Source organism: Seriola aureovittata, chromosome 6 (assembly GCF_021018895.1).
Source record: "Seriola aureovittata isolate HTS-2021-v1 ecotype China chromosome 6, ASM2101889v1, whole genome shotgun sequence".
In the NCBI taxonomy this organism is placed as follows: domain Eukaryota; kingdom Metazoa; phylum Chordata; class Actinopteri; order Carangiformes; family Carangidae; genus Seriola; species Seriola aureovittata.
The window spans coordinates 3,758,338-3,773,799 of NC_079369.1; the positions used below are offsets into that span (position 1 = coordinate 3,758,338).

The following is a 15,462-nucleotide window of genomic DNA, read 5'->3' on the forward strand; positions in this document are numbered from 1 at the left end:
GCACGAGAAGAGAGGCAAAATAATATACCTAGGCATGTCCGAATCAAGAAACTGTCTGCAAAAGCAAAAAACAACATTCCGTTAGTGGACTGGAGGGGAGAAAAATGTTAGCATCCATTTACACCTTGATGTTAGTATGAGCAAGACCGAGCAGGGGCCGCGGCGCTGGACCACAGCCTGGTGCTAAGCCCTTAAACATTCTTGGCTACTGAGGCCATAACAACACAAATGTTTAGTGTTGTACCGAGGAGTGCAGCACCATGGTCAAAGGAAGGCTGGTCGAGCGGGGGCCGCTGGTCAGAGCTGCTCGGAGCATCTGGTTTATTTTAGGCTGAAACTCAGTAAACCCAGGTCTGGGTGATCATGTTGTTGTTATCGTTAGGCTTTCGGGAGAGCGGTTAGGAAAGCAAAGGGATTAAGCAACGAGCCAAAAACAGGGCGTCACAAAAATCATAAGTTAAGTTAAATAGCAAAATTACTTTAAAAAAATAACTTGGTTTTCATATTTTAACTCGGGTGATCTGATAATTAAGGCCAAATGACATTAACAGAAAATCTATACTGATATTTGTCCTTATAAACACACTAATACATACAGAACTACTCAACAGTTATTGTGCCACCATACACTAGTGATGGTAACTTTTTATTTTATATGTTAAAGAAACAAAAGTCTCTATACAGTATATCTTAACACAAGTTCCCATTATGGGGCCACAAGCCCTTAAAAGACACCTACTGCCCTCTAGTGGCTGGCTGCAGATGTCACCGTCACAAAGAGCAACATAACTAACTAGAATTTTACGATGTTAGTGAAAAATATTGTGTAAAAATATGACATTTTTCATTTGGGCTGTTGATCATCCTTCTCTTTTGCTTTGAGTCTACTCTACAAACTAGGCTGCAATCCAACAAACACACCCGGAAACATCATTATCAGGGGTTTCAAATTAGACATTACAGAGGTCAGTGCATGATTAACAGAAACTTCGTCCTTCAATCTACAGTCGGTGATTCTTAAATATCAAAAGTTAAATCACTGGATTCAATAAAGTGATGATGAAATGTTATATGTCCAATGCGTGACATCATATTGATAGTTTAAGGTGAGTTAGTGAGCTTACGCTATTATTAGTGATACATGCTGCTGGATAAGCAAGAAAGACATGCATTTTTTATTTCGTACTGGGCTGCTACAGTATTAATTCATGAAGATACAGTAAGATGAGGTTGCTTGATAAAAAAGTAAAAGGCCCTGGAAGGTCATAAGCAGGGTCAGTGTCAGGGTTAGTGGATCTAATCATGGTTGAGAGATGGCAGGGGTTAGAGGTGAGGTGATTAACACGGTGAGATGCAACATGTAGGTGCAACGATGACAATCAAACAACGAGAGCACAGATTAACACCAAGGAGGGTCGCACAGCCAGCAAAGGACCAGTGAATTCATAACTACTGATGTGGCAGATTTAGGTCTAAATAAATCATGTTTCTCATGGTCACTCTGGATTTTCTTTTTTCTTTTTTTAATGTGTGACTTCCTGCAGTTAGAGATAGGAAAACCACAGTAGATTCATGCAGACGCAGTGCTAAGCTAACAGCATGAAAGAATTCGCTGAGATTTGCTGTAACATTCAAGTTGTGCCTCTCCCGCCATGCTTTGTTTTTCTGACGAGCTGGGTTTCACGATGCCATGCATTCGCCCCCCGTGTGTGTCGTGTCCCAGAGCGTGAGCTGCCACAGCAGTAATAAGACTGTTGTTGAACCATTCAGAGGTTTTTTTCCAAATTCAGCCAAGCTGCCACAACTGTAGAGTAAATGTGCCTCTGGCCACAAGACGTTTTGATTTTGAATTCACCAAGTTACAAAGCATACGCTGGCGCAGTGCTTTACGATCTTACAGCCGCAAACTAAAGCGCCTCCATCTACATGTCTTCACCGGTACGTACCTGTCATCTTGCATGGGCCTGACATACCCAACAGACAAGATATTGAGGGACAGAATACTGGGGTCGATGATGGTCTCATCCGCTTCAGGGGTGTTGCGGAGACGTCCTGGGAAAGCACACGTGCCTCAGTAACAAAAGTTCGCACACGTTGTTGGGAGATATGTTCGGTTTTCAGGGCGAGAAAACTTACCCACAACAAGCTCACGGACTTCCTTCCACTCCATGTCACCTCCTGATTCATGTACGATAGTAACGGTGATTCTCCTCTGGAGGCCCTACAGAGACAGAAACAGAGGTGTGGTTGTGTTCAGCACATTTAAAATATTCCAAATATTATATTTACTCAGTGCAACTGGCGTACCTGGTGCAGGAGGAATGTGCCATGGCACGGCATTCCTCCTCTGTGGTCCACCACTGCAGGGATGTAGCTGGGGAAAAAAAACAAAAAACAAGCCTCACTTGATTTATAGTACAAGAGAGATTTCTGTGGTTTCCAATAATTATCAAATTTATGTCTTCAATGTTAAATTTAATGGAAATATCTGCAAAATGATTCCAAGAATCTGCCGGGTGAAAATAAAGCGCAGCGCTGGATAAACTCACTCTCCATTGGCCTCCAGCTCACAGATCTCGAAGAATACCATGAGATCATATTTACAGTGGCAGGGTCCTGCCTGTGGGCGGGTCATGGCTGTCAGTTTGGTGGCAGGTACTGTGTTGAAAAGGGAGATAGAGAAGGTTATAAAGGAAGATGGTGTGAGGGGAAAAGAGACAGCAGACTAGTGGCTATGAACAGGGAGCTGAGAACAGCTCTAATCCTACAGAGGAAAGAGAAAAGGGAAGAAGAAAGGAAATCAGTGACGCGAGGGAAAGACAGGAACCTGCAGATTAGGACTTCCTTTTCTTCAGCAGTTTATTAGCAACGTTGCAGCCCTCTCTTATAGATTACCACTACATTACGCTCTTGGTTTCCCTATGCAGTTTGAGAGTTCACCTACAGTACGTATTTGTAAACCTTCGCATACATAAATACAGACTGAACCCCTGCATGAGGAAAAGCATACGCACAATCTCCTTAAACAGTATTCTCCTTTGAAAGTAAATCTATGTTTTTGATTTGTGATCATTCAGTTGTCTTGTAGAAATGATTGAGCTCCAAACGAATCAAAGACAGGAGTTCAGATTTAAGAGAGAGTGTGCATGAAAAAACATTTGCATGCATCACAGAGGTTTGGCCCAAGCTCAAGCATAAATATAACATATAGAATATTATAGATATAATATGTAGTATTCTGTGTAATGTTTTTGTATGCTTCTGCAACCGTTGCAAAAATAATATACAGCATGGACTAAGACTAAAACTAAGCCTCTATAAAATCCTCTTTTCCTTCGTTGTATTTATTATTTCAAATAGTTCATTATCTGTTTTATCTGTTTTCACTCTTTGGTAGTAAAGTCTTTTGTCTTTTATGTGTCGTATATAATTTAACCATATAATGTACTATATAAATGAACATTCCCATCTGAGAGAGTATTGTTGATAACTACTTGCTGCGGAGAGGCACTCAGTTCAAGAGGAGCTCAAAGAAGGAACTGCAGGGAGAATCCACCACGCAGGTCGACAGTAAACACACAGTACATTAGAGCCAATCCAACTGAATTCTGACACGAGAAACGTCCCTTTTTATATCAATTCATGTCGTTCTTAAGACTTTTAAAGGCTCCTACTAGTCAGCGACCAGTAGTAACTGTAATATAATGAATAACATGGTAAATATTTGTTCTTTCTTGTGACCCTTTCTCTCCCCCTGTGCAGGAAGAGTGACAGGGTCAGTTAAAACAACATCGAACCAGGATCTGGGCAGACGTCAGTGTTACGTTTGAGCAATACTGTCACAGTGGCTTGAATCTCTACATAAAAATAACATGTTGTGTCCTTTGAAATAGTCGATAATCAATGAACTGCACTGTGCCGTGACACACCAAGATAAACACTTGATATAAAAAAAGGTTTTCAGTTGCAGGATTCTCTTGGATTTGACATCATTAACCAACCCGGCTTCTGAGCTTTAATAACTGAACAGATAGAGGTGGGTGGAGCAGGCAACTGAGCTTGCTCGTTTGCTTCCAGTAGGAAGGAAGCAGCCAAGCCAGCGGCAGACAGAGCGTGGCCTGACAGCGAGTCCACCAGCGCCCCATTGAACACATCTGGGACCAGGTATCGGATCAGCTCCAGCGATTTCTCCCGGTCCGGCGAGTCGTCGGAGTCCACTGCTCACACCCAACAACATGAAGCTGAGATGACATGACGGTGCAGGCAGACCAACACAAAGACTGTGCAACATATGCAACGTACACATCAATCGTGGAATTGAAGAAAAGTAACTCCGGCCTGGAGTTTATCTACCTGGTTTGGACAGAGGCATCACGCGTGGGAACTGTCTTCTGCAGGGACGTAATGGACTGGTTGTGGAAATAACAACAACAATAACACCAGGTTATATAAGGATCTGGACTCAACACGTGTCATTATGGAAACACAACAACACAGATTGTGTCTTTGTCTGTATAAGCAGCTGCCACGTTACCTGATGACGTCTTTACAAAGAGGAAGAAAAGGCTGTTTCTGGTAGTGTCCAAACACCTCAAACACGATTGGCTGAGTCTTGATGTAGTCAACAAAGGATTTAGTCACTTCAACGGCAATCTACAAAAAAACAGCACAGTGACGTTTAAGTACATGTCGTATTAAAAATGGCAAACGACACATGATGATCTGTGCGGACGCTCCTTACGTTCTGCACATGGTAGAAGCCGAGAGGAGGGCCGCGGCCTGTGTTTTTCAGGGGCTCAGTAGAGAAGGCCTCATCATGGCGGTGGATGAAACTGAAATCAAAACAGTGAAACAGAGAAAATTTACATATGAAAGAAAGATGAAAGAAATACAATAAATACCGGGTGTAATTATGAAAACATTGTGATGAGTGCTTACTTGAACTGGCAGAAGATGTCAGCATATTCTGCAGAGATGCTCGAGGCCTGCAGGACGGTTACCCTGAAGGTGAAAATATTACCAATCCTCAGGTGCTCCAGGGCGTCCAGCGGACCGTCCAGAGTGGCCTTCAGCGGATTCTCCAGCTCGTCTCCACCAGCTGTGACGGAGGCGAAGACAAAAATTAGATACAAGGTTAAAGCTTGTATTCCAGGTAGTGGATTGTCAGCACGCTCAGTTGTGCTCGTTTTTGGGGCACCGACCGACTCGGGACTGATTTAGTTTGAGAATCATCTCCTCCTTTCCCTGCGCCGGTAAGAGTCAGCGCGAGTCTTTCAGTCTGGCATGACTCTAACAGCCAGGTGTGTCAGATTAAGCAGGGGCCCCACACACACACACACACACACACACACACACACACACACACACACACACACACACACACACACAAAACGTGTGTCCATTCACTCATAGAATATGATTACCCGCACATGTGTTGTTGTTGACCTCATCAGCTGAGGGTCCTATTTCTGCGTTCTGCCCCTCCCCCTCCACGATGCGAAGCTCCTCCTGGGAGATCCCTGTGCGGGACAGTCCCACAGAGCAGGATTCTGACTGGAACTGCAAAAGCAAGGTGCAAAACACAGACTGGTCAGTGGGTAACTGTGTGCACACAGGTCAGATATATAGTGCAGTAAACACAGATTTTCTCTACCTTTTCATATTGCTGATCCTCGAAGGAGATTTTGGCAGTGCCTGACTGCCTCACTCCTGAGCCGTAGTCGGGAGCTTCCTCATCCGCTGGAGGGAAACACAAAGCACCTTCACTTCACTCCCTCAAGAAGTCACACACAGCCTGTCCTTTTTGTTCCCTCACACGCTGAGGCTGAGGATCCGAGCCTTACCTGATATGGCCTGCACCGCCACCCGGAGGAAGCCCTTCACTTCTCCCTTCTCGCTGACGATGGCCACGCGGTGGACGAGAGGAACCGGGTACAGCAGGTTGCTCAGATAAACGAAAGCCCTGCACGGGGAGGGAGAGAAACGGTGAGGGATTAAAGACAAACAAGCCGAGGAGACGTGTCACACTTGATAAATGTCACTGGACTGGACAACAGAACACAGAGCTGCAAAGCAACCAAACAGAAGCTGGGACTGCTCTTGCGATGGCCATGGCTGCCCTTTACTATCGCTTCGCAGGGGCTTTTCCTCACCATCTACACATGATGACTGTATCAGGACAATTATGGGTCGCATGCAGTATTCCTGTACTTCTGTACTATACTAATGAAAGCTTGGTGAGGCTAAGGAGCATGTGTGTAAGGGTACAACTCTGAATCCTTTAAATGATTTCAAAATATTGGAAAGCGGCTTTACGCTAATCTGGAGAGCAGATGATTTCCTCAGTCTGAAATAATCTTCCTTTGTACTGCTTAAAGATTATCTGCTGCACTAACATGTACATCATGCGCGTGCCTCAATACACTAAATATGTACAGAGCCAAACTAAACACTTTAGATTTAGATTTAGATGAGGCACCATTAGATTTGAATAAAGCTAGCAGTAGAGAATATAAATGTGGGAACAACTGCGTTACAAGTGTTTCTCCTTCTTGAGTTATTCAGTCTCTAGTTTTGTAGCTACAATACATGATCTTGCAGTCAAAGACCACATTTTCCACGAGCCAATAGGGGTAGACATTTAAGGGTGGAGTGTAAAAAGGGAGAGGGCTTATGACAAGATTGGTGAGGTGCAAAGAAGGCATGCTCAGGACAAAAAAGGTGAACAAAAATGCTTCCAACTTCTCGACTCAAAGGAATCAAAAGCAAATGGAACAGAAAATCATCATACCAAACATGGCTCAGCTTGAATAAAAACTGCCAACAGCTTGAAAGATTATACGCTACACCAAAAAAAAAAAAGAAAACCAATGAATGACATCAGAAATCAAAGCGCACCTCTTGGGCAAAGTGCTAATTTGTGCAAAATAGGGGCATTAGTTCATCATCAGACGTATTCAAGTAAAAAAATTGACAAAAAAAAAAAGATAAAAATGAAAAGACTTGTGCTCTGGCATGCCTAAAAGAGACAGCTGCAGTAGAAACCAGCTCTTTCATCTTGAGATTTTTGAGTCTTCCTTGATCTCCACTTTGCTATTTTCATATGAGTAATTTTCAGCCTCTTTCATGCTTATTCAAGGTTTCACAGCACGGTGAGAACGTTTCGCTGTGGGTTCCCTGTGTAATGCGAATCAGGCGTCAGTACACTCCATGAGACATGTCAGTGCTTTGGCTAGCGAATGGTCCTCTTTTAATGCTTAACATTTAGCCACCCGTAAGTGAGACACACACACACCTCAAGCAGCCGTTGACGCATCAACATTGCTTGAGTTTTCACGGAAACAAGTGGTATGTGCTGACCCACCCCTGGCTGACGTAAAGCACTCGTTTGTCAAGTGGAACCGCAACATGAGTGAGAAGCATTTAATTTAAGTGAAAAACAAAAAAACAGCAACAAAAAAACAAGCATCTAATTTGATGAGATTAAACAAATAAAAGCAAAAGATAAACCTTGAAGCCCAGAAATGTCTACTCCAGTGTCCACTCAGTAACAGAGTCGTGAAAGAAAATGCTGTAGACATCGTTAGTGCTGTGACATTTGAGAACATTTGTGTCTCAAACAGATGAGACACAGTGGCGATGACAACGGAGACGGGGAACAGAAACTTAAGTGGATCGTTTGACTTGGAGCACTAAGCAAGCATGAAGTTTTTTTTAAGAAGATGAAATGAATGGAAATCCCACAGTTAAACAAAAATAAGCTCCAACCTCCATGCTGACATTACAACTGTCGCCTATTTGTCCCAACTGAGACAGTAAAATGGAAACCAAACAGAAAAACCTAACAGGCTGATTTGGACAGAAGGCCTGTGATTGCCACATAACAGAAAAACAAAAAGACATACGGTGTCCCCGAAAGCTCCACGCAACTGCAGCTTAAGACGACACACGCAAACGGACAAAACACAAACAAATTCATGAAAACATCTGCATCAATTCGACAAGACGTGCGCTGCAAATACCCACAACACAACCAAATACAGAAATGCAGGTAGCACAGTTTCCAGGGGGGGGACACTAATGCACGTGGAAACACTTCCGCTGCGTCGGCAGAGCGTTTGTGTATTTGGCGGCGCGCGTGTTGTCAAAATTGATGAGGATGTTTCCTGAATTTGTTTGTGTTTTGTCTGTTTTGCGTGTGTTTTCTTCGGCTGTGGTGTTACTGTTGAGCTCTCAGGGCCACCGTACATGCACACACAATCCAGAATAGAGTGAGGACTTTGTGAGAACATACTTGCTGTGCTGTATCTGTATTGCGCATTGCGTTTTTTTTATTTTTCTCTCGAAAAAAATGTCTTTTCCTTTCTGTGCTGACGTCTTATCGAGGGAAACGGACCCTGCGTCTCAGCGTGAAAGAGCTAGTTTCCTCCACCAGCATGCTCCCGAAACCTCACCAACCTTCCCACTACACTGAATAATGGTGAGCGGTCGTAAAAGGGATCCTGGCCTTCGCTGGAGCCTCGGCAGAGCTCTCCCTCATCATCATCATCATCATCATCATCATCATCATCATCATCATCCTCTCCCCCGAGCTCCGAGCACGGGTCGTCCAAAAAGATATCATCGTCCAGGTCCTCCAACTCCTCCAACTCCTCCTCCCCTCGACCCTCCCGCTGCGAGTCAGCCAGCTCAGTAATTTCAGAGTTGGAGAGGGTCGGGGACGGGGTAGGGTCACTCATGCGCTCGCTCATGCATGTGTTGAAAATGGGGTTTCTGGTGCAGCCAGAGACATGGGAACTAGGTTAGTACAGTTCGATAGAAAGCACACACTTGTTCAAACAAGAGGGGTTGGAGTTGAAGCCCACTGGAGGAAGAAGAAAAAAAAAAAACCCTTCATCCTTTTTTTGAATCTGCTGTTTTAGTGGAAAGAGAGAGAGAGAAAGAGAGAGAGAGAGAGAGAGAGAGAGAGAGAGTACAGATAGAGGAGTGCAAACAAGCTACAGTGGCTGTGAGGATGTATTCAACCGCTTTTGCTGGGAGTGCGTATACGTCAGCGTGTGACCATGGAGACACGTAAAGGTAGAGGCTCCCTGCAGCCCACTAGAGAACCAGTCACCTCCAGGTTTCACAGCAACCAGATACACTCGGGTTATTGATTTACTCGGTTCATTTGATTAACAAATAATTACTCTATAAACTATCCAATATAACCAGACTCACCAGCTGAGGGTGAGCTATGATTTAACAGCGATTGCTTAATGTTAGGCTTATAGCAAAATCAACAGCCCTCCATCATGAGCGCAGTGAGGCGGTGAGCTGAAAGTCTGTCTTTGGCTTCAGATAAGTACAAATAAATATTACAAATGAAACTGCCACATCCAGCTTCAGCTTTATTTGTCTGGGCGACTACATTTCGTTTCATTAAACGTGGTGCATTCGGCTTCGTATGCCAGTATTACTCACCTATTGTATAACAGATGTTGTGAACGAGCCGACAAAGAAAATATTTCAAGAGGACGTTTGCCGCCTGATAATTTTTTGCTCGTCTCGCAGGAGTTAAATGACGTTAAAAGCTTTATATGCTGATTATTATGTAACAGGGGGCATGTGATTATGTGTAGGACCCATCTGCAAGAGACAAAGAGAGAGAGAGAGAGAGAGAGAGAGAGAGAGAGAGAGAGAGAGAGAGAGAGAGAGAGAGAGAGAGAGAGAGATAGAGATTGGCAAAGAGGTTGGGAGGGTGCATGCCAAGGTGGGAGAGAAAGAAGCAGCAGGCTTTGAGTAGGAGGACTGAAGAAATTTTGTTCTCAAATGTTTCACAGCTGATTTTTTTCTTTTTTTTTCCCATTGGCATCAACAAGAAAGAAGTGATGGTCAGTCCATCCTGTGTGTTTCAGCTGCAAAGCTCCATGTCCAGCAGAAACACAGTAAATTCACAGTGACATCAGAATAAAGAAAGAAACTTGATTCATAAACTGACAGTAGAACCTATAACATTTTCGAAATTCTGTTTGTGGAAATTTGTGATCACTGCGCCGTGCGCTTATTGATAAATGACGCCCAGTAAGTCCGTCACACAGATACAGTTGTTATATTGGTTTACAATGTGATCACAGTGGAGCGCTCAGAGCACAGACTAGAGACACCAGACTTCAGCACGTAATGACAGAGACATCATAATGAAGTGGGCCGCAGACTACTTCAACAGCCTCCCATTTATCCTTAATGGACAAAACATGACGATCACTGGGCTTCTGTTCACTCGCCGCTGCTGCCGCTTTGTATATGAGCTCGGTGTGAATGCATTCATACACTGTGTGCAAGGCCGGTGGCGTTCAGCGTTTACCTGCCAACCAGACGGAACCAGGGGAAGCGGTCGTAGAAGGGGTCGCCTCCGGTCATCACATTTTCACAGTCCTCGGTGGCGGCGCTGTTAGGAACGTCGGCGGCGCGGTCGTACATCTCTCTCATGAGATCGAGCCTCTGCCTGCGAGTGTCAGCAACAGTTACCACACTGTAGTTATTTACGAGTACGTGCTCCACAGCATGGAGTTAATGAGAAATATTCTTGCAGTGAAAAGCGTGTTTTATGTGAGATGTATTCCTCGTAGACACTGACAACATCTCTCTTTTCTTGTTACTGCTGTATATCACAGGCTTGCAGACATTTTTATTTGTTACAGCAATTACTAAAGGAATGTTTCCAGTGAAATCATCCGACTTAATGAGCAACAGAGCAGCCAACTAAGATTATATAGTCTCTAGATATTATAATGCAAATATCATGTGAAGATCAATCTACGCTCAATAACCCAGAAAGCTTGCAGAGACTCAAAGCTGTAATTGCTGCTAATGGGGGTTTCTACAAAGTACTAAATGAAGGATTTGAAAAGTTTTGTATTTTAATACATTTGCAAAAACTTTCTAAAAACATTTTTTTTCTATTTTGTCATTATAGGTTATAAAGTGTAGATTGATGAGTCCAGGTCTGAAGGCTTTTCTGAAGACACGGTACCTTAGTTTTTCTAATGTCCAGTAGTGAGTGGCTCCGTTCTTCTGGTCCTGCACCTCCACGGCCACGATGGTGCGCGGGAAGTGGCGCTTCTCTCTGTCTTTAGTTGCTTCCGGGGGCAACAGGTCAGGAGGCAGGGGGGAGTAGAGGGTGTCTGTCAGCAGCACAAACTGGAACTGCACCTGCAGGGACACACCCAAAACGTCAGTGCCGTCAGATAGACATGTCATAAACAATCAGTTCATGCGGTGCGAGTATAACAACAGTAACGCGCCGGACCTTCTTCTTCAGCTCCACGCTGATGGCATTGGCCTCTTTGAGGAAGATGGCGTTCCCCCACAGCAGGTCACGCAGAGAGGTGAACTGGTAGCACCTCCATTTACGAAAGCTCCACACAGCGAGCTCTCTCTCCCTCTCCGTCCACTGCACTGTGGGCCACAACGATAAAACATCATCATCTTGGAGAGGATTTTCTCGCCAACAGCACAGAAATGCCTGTGTCTGTTAAGTGTCTGATTATTTGCGCTACCTTCTTCTTCTGGCTCCTCCTCTTCTTCAGTGGTTTCAGGGTAATAACGGTCCACTTGCTTCTGAAGAGCTTCCAGCTTGCTCTCGTAATCCTAAACAATTGGTTAATGGAGATCTATGTTAAAACAACTGGTTGTGGCACATCAACAAGTCATTTGGGAACAGAGGTGCACAATACATCTTTTCAACACTGTCTATATATATGCAATATTCACATCGCAGGAAGTGCAACTCACACAAACTTTTTTCGCAGCTTGATACAAAAGGAAAACAGTTCTCCTTTTCCATGACTAACCCGCAGGAGGAATCTGTCTGATGCAAGATGATTTACTCTGATTTAATGGTTCTTGGATCTTGGTTTGCAGGTTCTACGTGCACAATGAACCACCAATCGCAATCACTCTACATCAGAGTGTCAGAGAACCAAAGCAGGCCCCGCCCCCTGCAAGTGACCCACCACCACCACCACCTGAATATGAGCGAGGAACAAGAAGGAGAAAAAACGCTCTACGGTGATGATACATGCAAAATTGCTCATTACTGTACCAGTCTCTGCTGCTCCAGAAGGTTGTTGGCCTCCTCTCTTTCTTTGCGATACTGGTCCTCCAACTCCTGCAGCCTGCAGACACGAACACAGGTGAACAAAAGAGGCTGGAGGAAACGCTATTCTTGATTTTTTTGGAGCAGCATGCCATTTATTGAGTGTGTTATCGTTGTAAGGTTGAATGGCTCAGTATCCCCCCCCCCCCTGCCAAACTACCTCTGCTCCATTTCCTGTTTCATGTCAATGCCCTGTTTCTCCAGCAGCTCCCTCTGGGCAAAGGCCCAGTCCACAGGCTCGGCGGGTGTTTCAGCACAGGGGGTCCTCTCCCTCTCAGCCCTCGCCTGGACAGGGTGGTTGAACCGGAACACGTGGCTCTTCCCCAGGATGATGCGGTTTCCTGTGAGGGCGTGAAAAATCAGAACATAAAAAAGACGGCGCTGGGTTCAAGTGAGGGAGACGGCGAACGAGAGAGCTCACTGACCTGATCTGAGGACAGTGGGCTCCGTCACCCTCTTTCCGTTGACGTAAGTCTCAGCTCCTTCACAGGGCTCGAGGACAACCAATGCTTAGGAACAGAGAGGACAATGTAAGGCTTTGCTTCCTGTCTGTAAAATATTAAACTCTGATGTACACAGTTTGAAAGCCTGTGGAGCAAGATAAAGACCCCTCACTTTCTCCCGCCGGACCGGCAGAACTAGTAAAAGTGCAGTGCTCGTCCTTGATGAAGTGGCCACTGAGGACGATGTCCTGACGGCTGCTGGCGTCTAAACGACCAACCCTAAAAAAAAAAAAAAGTAATCGACACGCTTGAGTGAGTTTTTTTTTTAAGTATTACCCTAATATTATGCAGTAAATTGTCAACACCCAACCTGGTGATCCCGTCTTTAATGTAGTACAGCAGGCACTCAGACATCAGAGGATCCTCATTGAGGTTCACCAAATGAGGCGTCTGACACAGAACAAGGAATAATTCACTCACTGCAGAAACGGTGGGTCTTTCGTTATGGTTATTGACACTGAAACATATACATACTGTGCACGCGAGAGGGCTGAAAAGCAGCCTCTCCCAGTGAGACACAGTCAGTAACATGCAGTCAGATTCACTCCCCACAGCTTCGCAGCATGAGTGTTTTAATGTAGTCTCAGCCAGATGTTGTGGGGCTGCAGGCAAACAGCCGTAAATCACTGTAATGGGGGCACTACCATTATTCCCCCCCCCCACCACCATGTTTACACCCGTTGCCGCCTTCAGTGCAGTGAGGGAGTGTTTGAAGTGAGTAATGAAGTAGATTTAAGATAACACAAAGAGAAACCCTCGTCTGATCTGCGAGGCTCTTGCCGTAGTGAGACGAAGAGCTCTCAGAGAAGAAGACGGCTTTAAACACTTCACAGCGACAAACCTCGTTGGGGGAAAACAGCCCGACCGTGTCGATAAAGACAGGCTGGGGCTTTCTAGGGCTATCGGAGGGCTTTGGGGGGGTAAATAAACAAGCAATTTAGTCAATAATTTAAACGGTAAATATTAAATAACACAGGAGGTTTTTTTGGGATGTGTCTCGTACCTTCTTAGGGGAGAACACACCGACTGTCCCGCCATCTTCTCGCATTGCGACACCCATTTCCGCCAGCAAGGCCTCTCTGTGGAGGAATGATGAAGTTTTTTATATACTACACAAACATGACAAACTTTGCTAATACAATGAAATAAAGTGTAAAAGTAGAATATTGTATATCGCACCTTTCCATTCTGATGGCCTCTGTTCGGCGAAGTTTCTCCTCCCAAGTTTCATTGAGTTCAGCAATGATTTTCTCTGTTTCCTGACATTTTAAAAAAGACAGTGGATATTACAGTGCGCAGTCGTTTCAAGGACGAGTGGTGATGGTGACGGCGTTATTTTTTTATTTTTTGGGGGCGACAGATCCCATGAAAAGCCCAAAACCAACAATGACGTTCTGTCTGTTAAGACAAAGCTGGATGCAGCCTTTTTCCTCTGAGCTTCATTGTTGTCGCAAAGCGATTAAAAGCACATCAATAAGCCTGGGTGACATGTTCCTTTACTACCACAAACACACACTGTGGTTTATTTTGAGTAAATCCCACCTACACTGTCCTGCTGCTGTAAATACTCCACCAACAGAGGCTCCAACAAATACACTGCTTTCTCTGACTTTGACTGATGTTTGCTGAACAACTACAGAGTCCAGATGTTTTGAATACTGACACTGTAAAGAAAGAGCACTCGCACTTTAGGGGTTTAATGTGTTGAACTTACACTGAAATGTATGTTTACCTGCCAATAATCTGACAATATGCAACAAGTGAACATTAGGAACATGCAGTGCAGTGCAGGGTGTCACCTTCAGCCTCTCGATGGCTTCCTCGCTGCCCGGGCTGAACATGATGCGGTCGTGAAGACTGGCGATGGATCCAGCGCGGCTGGACAAGGCTGACAGAGACGGAGAGGGACTCATCCCTGTCATGGCATTGGTCACTGTGGAGAGATCATCCTTTTGATTCACAGCTTGGCCTTTATTGTTATTGTTCTTATCGGATAGGTCTGTCGGGGTGGGAGGGCGGGAGGGCGGGATAGAGGGAGGGAAGGGGGGCGCAAGGAGTGTACAAGGAAGTTGGGATAATCGATAACAGGGAGTAAAGAAATGGAGAAATGCAGACAGATAAGGAAGAAGACAGAAGGGAGAGTAGAAGAAAAGAAAAAAAAGAAAGAAGAAACGTGGCTTGAAACAAATCTGACTCACAGAGAGAAACTTTAACTGCGAGCATTCAAGCGAAGGCAGCACCACACGCAAAGAAGACCAACTTAAAAAAAGTGCAACAAGGCCAACCAGCCATGACCAAAGAAATGCAGCTAGTATATGAAAACATCAAGCAGAGCATCATGTGCAGGATCATTCAAAAACAAGAAAATGTAACGGCCATATAACTGCCATAACTGTAACTGTATATACGCATATATTCTCCGATATGAGCTGATATAAATACTTTTCTTAAGAAGCAATAATGCAGTGGAAATGCTAGGGTCAGGTCAAGTTATATAGGCAGCATTTTATGTGTATTTGATCCTTTGTTTCCATTCAAGTTAAATATATACTGTATATATATATATAATATATATACATATTTGTTCTTAGGTTTTTTATTTATAGTTATTTATTTTTATAGTTATTTTATTTAATTCCCAGTGAAGTTTGCCGTGTCAGTGCACTGATGTCATTTTGGACAATAAAGTGTATTGTTAAACTGTAAAATATCCTGCTTTCACAAGTGTATATATATATGTATATATATATATATATCCAGTTAATTTGTCAATTGAGATAGAAAATGTCCTGATCGAGCATCTTAAACAGCAAAAATAAA

At 44.2% G+C, this 15,462-nt stretch overlaps 1 protein-coding gene across 21 annotated transcripts in view; it reads right to left on the reverse strand.

Moving 5' to 3' along the window:
• The window catches only part of kif1aa (kinesin family member 1Aa), a 39,371-nt gene that overhangs the window by 8,972 nt on the left and 14,937 nt on the right, over positions 1–15,462 (reverse strand). For 2 of the 21 annotated variants that reach the window (XM_056378196.1, XM_056378195.1), the window contains 26 exons: positions 14,442–14,575; positions 13,822–13,901; positions 13,646–13,721; positions 12,953–13,032; positions 12,755–12,861; positions 12,565–12,648; positions 12,300–12,480; positions 12,086–12,158; positions 11,541–11,631; positions 11,291–11,439; positions 11,015–11,193; positions 10,346–10,486; positions 8,458–8,772; positions 5,844–5,962; positions 5,654–5,739; positions 5,424–5,559; positions 4,939–5,098; positions 4,742–4,832; positions 4,535–4,653; positions 4,354–4,409; positions 4,002–4,217; positions 2,550–2,658; positions 2,308–2,374; positions 2,137–2,221; positions 1,947–2,052; positions 29–55 (listed from right to left, as the gene is read on the reverse strand). In XM_056378196.1, coding sequence (XP_056234171.1) covers positions 29–55; positions 1,947–2,052; positions 2,137–2,221; positions 2,308–2,374; positions 2,550–2,658; positions 4,002–4,217; positions 4,354–4,409; positions 4,535–4,653; positions 4,742–4,832; positions 4,939–5,098; positions 5,424–5,559; positions 5,654–5,739; positions 5,844–5,962; positions 8,458–8,772; positions 10,346–10,486; positions 11,015–11,193; positions 11,291–11,439; positions 11,541–11,631; positions 12,086–12,158; positions 12,300–12,480; positions 12,565–12,648; positions 12,755–12,861; positions 12,953–13,032; positions 13,646–13,721; positions 13,822–13,901; positions 14,442–14,575 — 3,067 coding nt within the window. Of the gene's footprint in view, positions 1–28; positions 56–1,946; positions 2,053–2,136; positions 2,222–2,307; positions 2,375–2,549; positions 2,659–4,001; positions 4,218–4,353; positions 4,410–4,534; positions 4,654–4,741; positions 4,833–4,938; positions 5,099–5,423; positions 5,560–5,653; positions 5,740–5,843; positions 5,963–8,457; positions 8,773–10,345; positions 10,487–11,014; positions 11,194–11,290; positions 11,440–11,540; positions 11,632–12,085; positions 12,159–12,299; positions 12,481–12,564; positions 12,649–12,754; positions 12,862–12,952; positions 13,033–13,645; positions 13,722–13,821; positions 13,902–14,441; positions 14,642–15,462 lie in introns of all 21 variants that reach the window. The other 19 variants (XM_056378194.1, XM_056378192.1, XM_056378201.1 and 16 more) reach the window with 15 other exon arrangements.